The sequence below is a fragment of the Labeo rohita genome, chromosome 7 (genome assembly GCF_022985175.1).
Source record: "Labeo rohita strain BAU-BD-2019 chromosome 7, IGBB_LRoh.1.0, whole genome shotgun sequence".
NCBI lineage: Eukaryota > Metazoa > Chordata > Actinopteri > Cypriniformes > Cyprinidae > Labeo > Labeo rohita.
The window spans coordinates 25316903-25328864 of NC_066875.1; the positions used below are offsets into that span (position 1 = coordinate 25316903).

An 11962-nucleotide genomic window follows, 5' to 3' on the forward strand; every position below is an offset into this window, starting at 1 on the left:
TCGCCAGGTGCCTCTGTAATTGCTACATTTAAAGAGCAAGTTTCTACTATTATGCCAGTCTGGCTGATTTTTCATGTGACCACTAGGGGTCATAGGTTGCTGTTGTTTTTTAGACTCAATGAGCCATGCATTTGTTTGGAAAAGGTGAAATCATGAGTAGAAAAAAAACAGAACGTCAAACTTTGATTCTTTGATTTGTAGTTTATTTTTTTCTAGCAAACTCCTCTCAGTACGGGTTTGAGTATTAAAATGGGTTTACTGATCATTGTCAATTTATTTGGTATAATTACAAAGGCCCAAAGTCAGATTATTCTTTTACAAATTAAAGCCTCAGCTGCAAAACCAACCATTACCTACATTGAAACCTCCTTCATACGATAAAAAAAAAACCAACTGTGACATCGCTTCACAAAATGGATAACATTACCACTTTTTATCTCTCAGAACCCTGAAGACCGTGACAATTAAGACAATCTGACTGTTGTATGGAAATGTAAATTTATAAAAGAAAAACTAATTTAGGCCTCAGACTCAAACATCTTCTTCCTGCCATCCATACCAGCCTTATCCTCGATGTTCTTACGCCAGTCTCCCACTGACTCCTTCTCCTGTAGTGCCAGAAAAAGTGCAATGTTTAAAAACCACAAGACTTTAGTAAATTGTCTTCTCATCTAACAGCTAATTCCCTTTGCTGTTACAAAAGTCTTTAAAAGAGATCATCTACACTACCAGTCAAAAGTTTTTGAACAGCAAGATTTTTAATGTTTTTTAAAGAAGTCTCTTTTGCTCACCAAGCCTGCATTTATTTGATCTAAAATACAGAAAAAACAGTAATATTGTGACATGTAAATAATAATAATAATAATAATAATAATAATAATAATAAATGTTCTTTGAGCAGCAAATCAGAATATTAGAATGATTTCTGAAGGATCATGTGACTGGAGTAATGATGCTTAAAAATCAGCTTTGAAATCACAGGAATAAATTACATTTTAAAATATATTCAAATAGAAAACAGTTATTTTAAATAGTAAAAATATTTCAGAATTGGACTATTTTTGCTGTATTTTGGATCAAATAAATGCAGGCTTGATGAGCAGAAGAAACTTCTTTAAAAACATTAAAAATCTTTTGACTTGTAGTGTATGTCCACATTTCATTGCACGCTTCCGTTTAAAGGCTAGTAATGTTCGCTTACCTCCTCCTTGACCTCTTTCTTGACCTGTTTGAGGTTGGCTCTCAGGTCCAGGGACACTTTGTGTTTGGATCCCAGCAGGGCCTGCAGCATGGCATCAGCAGACATACGCACTTTCTTCAGAACAGGTTTCTTGAATTTACCTTTCAGGTCCTGAACCTTTATCTTCAGATCTTCAACCTTAGGAGATCAAGAATAAAGTTTAAATGATGGAAGTTAAACACAATAACTACTAGAACAGAACAAAACAACCGAAGTACCTCCTTGTTTGACTTGGCCACTTTGCTCTCCATATCATATCTTTGTTCATCAACGACATCAATCTGCTGGTGCAACTTCCTACACAGCTCCTTTACACAAAGATACATTCACATTTTCACACACAGCCTATTCATTTGCACTTTTGCACATCACAGCACTAAAGGCCTGTATAAAACTGTTCTTAAGCAGGATTCTGTTACTGAGTGAATTTGTGTGTGCGTGTGTACCTGTAGTTCCTGCATGTTTCCTGGCATTGAGAGAGCAGGGCAGTTCTCCTCCATATATCTCTGTTTTTCCTGCTCAGCCTCAGCCGCCTCTTCCTCCAAAAGGCCATGAGCGATCTGAAGCAGCAAGCTCTGGAGCACAAAGACAAAGAAGTAGCATAGATAGTATTCATCAAGAGAGTCACTGACGGTTCATATAGCTCAGATCTCATGAAGAAAGCGATGACCTCACCTTCAGATGTTGCCTGCGGCTTGACGACATCTTTTTCCTATCAGAAAGAAAATGTTTACAATTTCAGAGAGCACAGAACAGTGATTAGGATGATTGTGTTCAGGAGAAACAGGTGGAACTCCAAAAAGGTGGTGTGCTTTTTATAATTGTGTAATAGTAATAATAGCATCTGCTAATATGTATCATAATAAATACAAAATGATCATCATGTATTTGCTATTTGCTGAGGTCAGTAATGAAGGACTTCACACCACACATGCAGCATGATGTTTGTAACTCTATACTTACTCAGACATCTTGCTGGTCTCTCTGTTGCGACCTCTGTGAAGGTGAAGACGTCTGAGGGGTGGCAGATGGGGGTCTTGCTGCCTTCAGTCTAATGGAAACAATTTGCATTCAGTCATCGGTCCTGCAGCAGGTCTAAATTTGGCTGGGGATAATGTGAAAGAGAGACTCTGGTGTGCATGGGTGTAGGTGTCAAAACCCACAGAAGTGTTAGGTGTTTAAGGGTTTGAATTTGAGAAGCAGTTGTCTTGGGCTCTTTTTTTAGTGTTCCTTTGTAGGAGGCATAAGGTCTGCACCCAGTACAGAAGACGGGACAGCTGACAGACAACTTGCTGCCTCTTGAAGAATCTCCTCCACTTCAACACCCAACAGCTGAAATCCTCCACAACTGTAAAAATACTCTCTGCAAGTCTAAAGAACTAAATTAGATCTATACTTTTCTTGCCAAAATAGTCTTGGATTGGACCTGGACTGAGTTGGGATGTTCTGTTTTTTAAAAATGAGCTGTGGTCTCCATACCTGCCTAAATGATAAGGTGTATGAGGGAAATACATACATTGTGAAAAAGGATTGCAAGGATTTACGGTAAAACCTGTTAATTGGTTCACGGTAAGTCCTTTTACTCTACATGGGGAAAAAAATTGAAATTTCCAGAATTTCTTGCATAAGTCACATCTGATGGTATTTTGTTAAAACTATGTTTTTATGCTTAAGTTACTGTTTATAGCATTTTTTTTTAATGTCGTGTGTGTTACCATGATTGTATTTTGTAATTGTGTGTATGACACTATGCACCTGTATGTATGTATTTGTTATTTTAGATAATCAAAAAAAGATTTTAGTAGCAGCTTTGTTTTGGTAATTCTGCAGAAAATGGCTGTTGGATTTACTGTTTCTTCACCTTTTTCTGGTGTAAATTATAAGTTTTAAACTGTAAAAATTACAGGTCATTAACCACAGCTGCCAGTATTTTTTTCTGTAAAAACAACAGGTGCTGATGAACTAAGGCAGGAAATATCTAACAGTGTGCATGTGCTTAATGAGATTCACATACTTTTACAGTTAATTAGATATAGCCTACTCAAATGTATCATACTACAAATATGTCAAATTAGAGGTCTAATAAAATCTTTCTGAACATTTTGACATTACAGTTTAAAACTGATAAGTTTATCCATAAAGAAGCCATCCATCCAAAGAACCATCCATTGTCTCTTCAATAATAAAAACACAGTATTAGGCAACAGCCACTTAACTTAAACTTCCTCCAGCATACAGTACATGATAAATATTATTATCCTGCTTATTGCTGTAATTTCTTGGCTAAGTATGCTGCTCAGCCTGATTGAGATCTTGTTCTAATGTTAGAGGTGGATAAAATAATAAAGACTCACCTTTCAGCGCTCAGCAGGACATTCAGAAGGGATTAGAGGGAATGGCTATCAGCTTATAACATTAGTTGGGTTTATATAGCGTTCCCATACGGCTTCTCCATTCTCTTTAAGGAAGCAGATCTTTTTTTAAACCAATGAGATTGTCAAATCCCAACACCCCTTCCAAATCTCATTCCCTCCCCCACAATCAACACACACACACACACACACACACACATTTGATTTTCTATCATTCTATCATGGAGACTTCCTGTTAACTTGTATTATTCTTATATTGAGCTAATGATGCTTTTGCTCCCCTTGCATAACCTACCTATTACTGAAATATTTCTGCATTTAAGGTCAAAAGGGATTTTGTATGTTACCTGGTCCAACGCTGTAGGTAATTTATGTTTTATCTGTCCTTGTTTGGACATTTTGTGCAATGTATGCAAAACCTGACCTACAAACACACATCTTTCACTAAATCTTGTTCTTGGGATGAACAGAGAAACATGATACTCTTTCAATATATGCCTTTATTTAAATGCAAGAACTGTTTGAAATGAAGATGGAACCCGGACTATCACTTCTGTTTCTGAAATCCCTGTGTTTTCTCACCTGTTGTGCTCTCTAGCAACAGTGTTTAGCAATAAAACAGGTGGGAAACTCCAACTGTACCACAGGAATATCACTCAACACATTCTGCAGACACATTTTAGATGGCATACTACAAATAAACCTCACAATAGCTTTGTACTTGTTATACTAATAAACTTTTATTCTTTACACTTACATTGGCATGTCTGAAAAGATTATATTGTCTTTAAAACTTACAGTGGGACTTTGTAAAAATGTACATAATTATATTTATAGCTGTGCTAACTATAAGTCTTAAATGACGAGTCCTCAATCTACTGGAATAGATATTAGATCATTTTGTCATCAAGTGGCATTTTGATCGAAACTCCAGGTGTCCTTTTTTTGGACATGTCTCTACTTGGAGACAAAAGCCTTTCAGGACTTTTTTGGTTTGAGTGGAAAAATGTAACAATTTGACATAAAATATGATACAGACATATTTCATGAAACATAGATACAGTTCATGAAATTAACATATAAAAGTTAAAAAAAAAAAAAACAGAATCTGTTTAGGAGGCAGATATTGCTATTAATTGGTTGATGCAACTGAGAGAGTACTTCCTGTATTTTATTGTATTACAGTTTTTCTCAATTGCTTAAACACATTTCTTGAAATTATGCCTCGCTTTTGCTCTAACACAAATCCGTAACTTCTAACTCAATTCCCCGAACTTACTATATTCAGGTCAAAATGAAGCTCTCCACTCAAAACAACTCAATCTTGTTGAAAAGAAACAAACTTTGCTTTCAGACATGACACACAAACCCTCAAAAACACCCACACTACAACACAGTTTTACACACTGATGAGATCAATTCAAAACAATACTACGAAAACTGGTAATAAGTGTTGCTTGGAAAAAAAAAAAAATTCACATGATGAATACAACAAATTTATGCATTTGCAAGTGTTTTAATCCTCAATTTATTGTACTGTAGAGTACAGCACAAAAAAGCAAACAACAACAAAAATAATTATTCTGCCCCAGCATCCTGTCTTTGGTCTGCGACAGACCAAACAACCTCCTCAACATCACAGACTAATTGGTTATAACCCTGGCACGCATCAACTAAAATATATAAGACTGCTTGTTTTCTTGCCCTTGCCCTTCCTATTTCTCTTCCATGTTGTTGTCGTCGTCGTCCTCCTTCTTCTCCTCCTCTTCCTCTTTCACCTTCTACTCTTTGCCTTCAAAATTGCATATTACTGTATGCGGGATATTGATTGAAAAAGACCGGATAGGATTCACAGTTACACTTTTACTAGTGGTCTGACAAAAAAAAAAAAAAAAAAAAATCAACATAAAAAACTGAAATAAAATATAAATACATTACAAAGTCATTGTGAAATAGAAAAGAGAAATATGGGCAAAGGCCGAAATATAAATTAGAAAGTGCACTGTCAGAATTTGTAACTCTTGTGTTGTTGTCTGTCTATATATGCTTTCCAACTGAAGGTTCATGAGATGTTGAGATGTACCTTTGAGCTATTACAGAGAACTACTTTATCATCGGTTGATCTGTAGTCTCTACATTAGTGAAAGTCAGTATTCACTTAAACAATTCATGGCAAATTTACAAAAAGTCTAATAGAAATGTGTAGAATATGCTTGAACGTTTATGACAGCTAGATCAAAAATTTAGCATTTACTGCAAAGACATATACGATGAGCTAATGACTTGATGTTTTGAGGGGTAAGACTATAGCAACATGACAATAGGAACTGATAATGCAGGAAACCACAGACAAATCAGCTGCATCATCAGTTGTATGAATGTACCAAAGCAAACACAACTTGTTAAAAAAAATAAATTAGAAACATTTTATGATGTGCACAAGTGGCTAGATGATGTGGAGGTTGAACTAGTAGATTTTGACTCCTAGTGTTTCCACTTGGGTAATTGTGTGCTAACTGAGCTCAAACTTTGCAGACTTGAGTGAACAATACTGAATGCTGGTGCTTTCTAAATGATCACATGATGTAAGCGCTGAGAAATGTAGGATTTGTGTGTAGATTTTGCAGTAACAGTTCACCAAATCTGACTCATGTGTTAAAGCAAGGGAAATAGTGTTTATAGTTCATGGAAATGTGTGTGCTTTTTGAAAAATGGCATTATGGTTTTGAAATTTTAGTCCAAAAGATTGGTTATAGTGTTTTAGCAATTGAGAAAAACTGCAATAGCTATGTTTTTGGGAGATAAAAATGATAGTGGCAAACCTTTATACAGTATTTGCAAACCTCATAAACTTCATCTTGGCTTCATTGTTTTCTGTAAGTTCGATCATGTCGTTGACCACTTCTAATGACAGGACATTCCCAAAGCGTAAGAAGACATTATGTATAGCATGGTTGTCAATGTCCTTTACAATGCTCTTAATAGTTATGTAATGGGCCCACGTGTTGCCAACTGGTTTGTCCAGGAGCTCCAAACAATTCACAGCCTTTAGGGCATTTTCCGCATCATGGCGGTATTGAAAGGTAACAAAAACCATACCCACGAGAGAGGCTGTTTTTTCTGCCTCCACACACTCGCACACAACAGGTGGGTCTGAATTGAACAAATATTCTATTCAACATGTGTTAAGTCACAGTAAGTTATTGTTTTTAAATGTCTATGATGCAAAGAAAATCTATAATGCCAAAAAACTGCAAGAACTATATCACAAGAGAACTACATAACTAAACTAAACTTTTGAATAATTAAGTTGATAATATTTCCCTGCTTTTCTACAATGTTGAGTTGAGTTGAGTGAGTCTCAAAAACCATTTCAGACTATCTATCTAATTTTGTTAAGGCCAGTAAAATGAAGACTGGAGCTAGTTTCCACACTTTTTAATCAAGCGAGTATTTCTCAGGTTAAATGATTTTTTAAATTTAAGAACACAATTGTGACTACAGAAAAGATGCAGTTCATTTTACAACATGTTGACCTTTTGTGGAACATTGTTTATTTGGACAATTTCCATTAAAATTGTTGCTTTTCCTCTCACAGCCACGTGAGGGCGGCAGGACAGGGTACATTAAAGACATGAAATAAATAACATGATTTGATAGATGTGTAGGAATTTCTTAAGTAAAATATATGTTTTGGTTATGAAAATATATGAAATTCTTACTGTTACATGTTCTGATACTAAAGAAATAGTTTAAACATCAGCAGCACCAGTGGGGTAGCAAGTCAGCCCTGGGGCCATATGCAAAAACATTTGCACGGCCCCCCAGTCGGCATGGGCTCCAAAGCTCAGAGGTAAATCGCATTACATGACTATTCACAAGCTGTTTTACTGACGGTATAAAGGCTTGGAAATAATATTTAACATTTTCTAATCATTATTTGTGGCGCGCCAGCTACCCAATTATTTTGAGAAAAAGATTTAAATAGCTATGGTGCAGTAACAACTTAGCGCCTTAAGGATATTTTTGAAAAAATTATGTAATTCACATTCAAACAATAAATCCTTTTTTTTCCCTTTCTTTGTTTAGATTCTAATTTTAAACATTCTATACTTAAATTAAAGTTTGACGAGTGAAGAGTAGTAAAATAAAAACTACAATAGGCCTATGCATAAAAAGCATTCGAAAAGCAACAAAACAATTGAGGTAAAATATATGGTAAAAAAAAAAAAAAATGAATGTGACTTTTACAAAAAAAAGGTATTTTATTATTACTTTTAATATAAATAAACCCACAATATATATATTTTATAGCTAAGTATGAACCTCTTTATAACACCATGTGAGTAAGTGTTCTTGGTTAGTTTCGTTTCGTTTTTTTTTTTTGGTCTAATATATATCAGCAGTGACGGTGAGTCCTTTAAATGGGAGACATTACATATTTACACTAAACAAATAAATGAATCGCCCTTCCGAGACGACTTAATATGACGTCATAAAGAGCCTGGAAAAGAAGCGTTCTAAATGACTCTTGTTAAGCTTAAAGTAGAAGTTCAGCGGATAATGTACCTGTTCTCCGGATTTCTGTAACTCCGTGATATGTTACCTCCTGACCGGCACGAGATTGCACCCAGGTTCACGTGCAGACCCCATGTGGTATGTAAAAGCACGTGAAGTCAGTATAGTTGCCCCCCCTGCCGGACTGTGGTGGTTGTAGGTGTGCAGGGGGGGTCGGGTAGAGTCGTAAATGACCGGTGTGGTGTAGTGCGTTGTGTGTGGTGGGGGGTGTGACACGGTAATTGACAACAGGAGGTCGGGGTAGTTACTCTCTCTAAACAAATTAACTTTAATGGTTTATAGCAACCCCACCCGACCCCGACCTTCATTAATAATGGTTGTTAATCACTGTTAACACCTGCTATAAACCATATTTATGAGTAGATAGAAATCAAATACATTTAAAGTAATGAGAAAAATATGTGACCAAAGATTTCAAGACATATTAAATGATATTTAATAAAAATGCAATAAACTCAGAGCTGAAACTGAATGATTCTTGTGTGTGTCTTGATTTAAACACTTCAAATTCATGATTCAAATCCAGCAAGATGTGATGAAGCATCCAAAGACTTCACTGCATGTTTACATAAACTTGAAAATATAGTAGACAAAATATAAAAACAAATCTTCCACAGACTGAACTGCTGTGGTCTGTAGGCCAGTGATGGGCCTATGTTCAATGATATCATGAGCTACATTGGCTAACATTTTGAACATCACAGCAAAAAGAAAATGTTTCTAAAATATGTTAAATATGTTGTATTTAATGTATCGTCAGATGACCTGTGTCATGTATCAGACTGCATTGAATTGAAGAGATGGTCCGATCAAGTTTAACTGAATGCAGAAACATGACATTTACAAACACAATATGGTTATGACAGATGAATGTTGGTAAAGTGATCAATTGTCAAAATGTGTTTGACCCTGTTTATACACTTGTTTTTAGCTGTGCTGATACCTTTGTACACATAAGCAGTTTTCTGGTATTTTTTGATAAAGGACATTTAATAAATAAAGCTTTATTATTAGTTATCACAGCCCAGAGGTGTTGCTAGGCCTTTTTTTCAGGAGGGCTTCAGCCTCCTGAACTGCATTAAATAAAGTAGATAAAAAACACTTCACATGCAGTACTTCTGGATTTATGGAAATGGATTTTCTTGATACTGAATTAATTTGCTATGTAAAACACTGTAATTTCTTATTATTTTAATTAAATTTATTGATTAAATCAACAAAAGATGATGCATAAGTTTAAAAAATGTCCTTATAAAGGCAAAAACAAACAAACAAACAAACAAAAGCCCTGGAAATCAGTTTAGTCTGGCAAACACAGAAAAGTTGTTGCTTATGGAAAAGTACATTTCTGTTAATTTCTGAGGAAGCCTAACACTAACCCCGCACAATATGCTGTTCAGGAGGGCCAGAAACCATGGCGGTGCCCCTGGTTAGGCCTACCAGCACAAAAATGTGTGTGTTTGTAAAAGGAGCAGGTATGTGTGGTTCAGGTATACCGTAGGTTTTGGGAACAAGATGTCCCCACAGAGAATATTCAAATTCCTTGTCCTCGTGGAGACATTTTTGGTCCCCATGAGGAAACAGGCTTATAAATCATACAGAATTATATTTTTTTTAAATCTAAAAAAGCAGAAAGTTGAGCGGTATTTTTAAGGATTGGTTTAGAGTAATGTGATAGAAATATTTTGTGTAGTAAAAATCATCAAGTCTATAGAACATCTCCATAAAACATGGAAACACAACATCTGTATGTATGTGTCTGTACAAATGTGTATAATGACAGTTATTAAAACGTGAACATGATTTATGAGAAAACTTCTTACAGAGAGCCCTCTTAAAACCATACATACCAACAAATATGTGTGTCGCGTGTGTTTGTATCTTGTTTGTAAAGAGAAGAAGGAATTGTATCGTCTTGTATTTGGTTCAGTACTCACAAGTAAAGTTACCCATTTATCTAAGCAATACAATGGAATACTGCAATAGTGTTAGTATATGACCCTACTTTCTTACAGAAAAAAATATTAAATATATATTTTTATCATACCCTCATTGGGGACTGAGCTGTGCTACAACTGAAATCCTAAAAGTGCCCTTACTCAGGGTTGCCAGATTTTAAGTTCAGCTTGGAGTGAGATTTTTTTTTTTTGGAGTGTGTGGGGGGGGCATCTCGATTCTGTGTCTATTTATATGTATATATTGTATATAAAAGGGGATAAACTGCAACTGAATGCCTTTTTTTGCTACATTTTAAACTTGGTTTAAATTCAGTATTTGCTTGCATGTACTTATACAAGTATCATTAAAAAAGGATGTAAATGATTCACTTTTTAAACTTCTAAATATTTCTTCAAATTAAAAACTTAAAAATAAGTAAGCTGGCATGACCCGCAATATTCTAGATGTATATTTAGTAAAGAGCCACACAGGTACATAGTGGGTAAACCATGGCATTACAAATGAAAATGCTTTTTTTCTCAACCACAAAATGACTCTAATTTGCCTCTTTGCATTAGAATTCAAAACCCTTTTCTCTATTTAACCTTAAATGCTACACTAATTTTAATATACGTAATATAAATATAAAAATATATATACATATTTTTAGTCAATAATGGACCATAATTATTGGACAAATAGTATTTAGTACTAAATAATCTCCTTAAAATATTAAATAAATATTACTGAACTAAAATATATAACATTTATTTAACTAAGAAAAAAATAGTTAAACTGTATGGTCACATTACTAACAAGCGTGTGTCTCACGCCAAATGCGTGAGAGTTGGCAACCCTGCCTTACTTATGTAAATTAATCATACAAAACCTGTTTATTTCACTACAGTGCAGCAGTGCAAACTTATTGCATTAGAAGCTGAACTGTTTTTTTTAACTGGTAGTCTATATGCACACATAGTTATTTAGTGACACGTCATCTATATTTATACATTTATGAAGTGACAAACACTTGAGTGTTGAGCTTGAGACATCCCCCATCAAAAGACATTTCTGCATCAGCGTAACTTTAGTTAGTTAGTAAGTAACCTTTATTTAACCAGGATAAAGACAACACCTGTTCAAGAATGGAAAAACATAACAATGATTATAACAAAAAAAAAGTGTGAGGGCTATCATACGCTTAAAGGTGGTAGTTCAGCCTGAGAACATGAGTTTGGTAGACATGAGCCCCTTAAAATGTTCTCATATGTCAGGTGTCATTATATATTTCACCATATAAGTAAGGACATTTGGTCCTCACAAGCACAATTAAACAAGTACACACACATTAGTTCAAGTCACTTACCCACTGGGCCTCTCAGTCACATCTCAGAGGCTTCTGTTCTTCATTGGGTAATCAGTATCCTGTAACCATTTCACATAATAGCACTGCTTAGATTTGCGATATAAACAGAAAACATACACACAAGCTTAATTTCATCCACAGATTCCCCTTATTAACAAAGAAATACAGAGGGAGAAGTAAGTTTAGTACGTTTGTTGCTCATTAGGGGTAAAGATAGGGAAGGAAAAATGAGAAGAGCTTAGGTTAAGCAGCAGAGAAGCATTTATCTCTGCTTCCTCAGCCTTGTCTCATTTAACAGTAAGCACCATGATTGATGATATTAGTTCAGTTATGATGTAAAAAATTACTGCTGAAAAAGTATAAATTTAATGCAGCATAATTTAAATCTTTTAGTGAGTGAAGATAAAAAGAGAAAATAATAAATGACAAGAGGATGCATGTTTTTGCTAGTAGGGTGAGAAAAATAAG

General features: G+C 35.0%; 1 protein-coding gene across 2 annotated transcripts; it reads right to left on the reverse strand.

Annotated features, from left to right (window-relative positions):
- Window positions 1-378: 378 nt before the first annotated feature.
- tnni2b.1 (troponin I type 2b (skeletal, fast), tandem duplicate 1) lies at window positions 379-3673 on the reverse strand. Of its 2 annotated transcripts, none has more exons than XM_051115919.1 (7): window positions 3595-3673; window positions 2204-2291; window positions 1916-1952; window positions 1687-1815; window positions 1459-1548; window positions 1202-1378; window positions 379-608 (listed from the first exon to the last, which is right to left on the reverse strand). In XM_051115919.1, the coding sequence occupies exons 2-7, from the start codon at window positions 2209-2211 to the stop codon at window positions 519-521; spliced, it is 531 nt and encodes a 176-aa protein (XP_050971876.1). In that variant the 5' UTR covers window positions 2212-2291; window positions 3595-3673; the 3' UTR covers window positions 379-518. The 2 variants fall into 2 exon arrangements, with proteins under 2 accessions (XP_050971876.1, XP_050971877.1); XM_051115920.1 differs by having other exon boundaries at window positions 2204-2345; window positions 3595-3646.
- Window positions 3674-11962: the final 8289 nt, after the last annotated feature.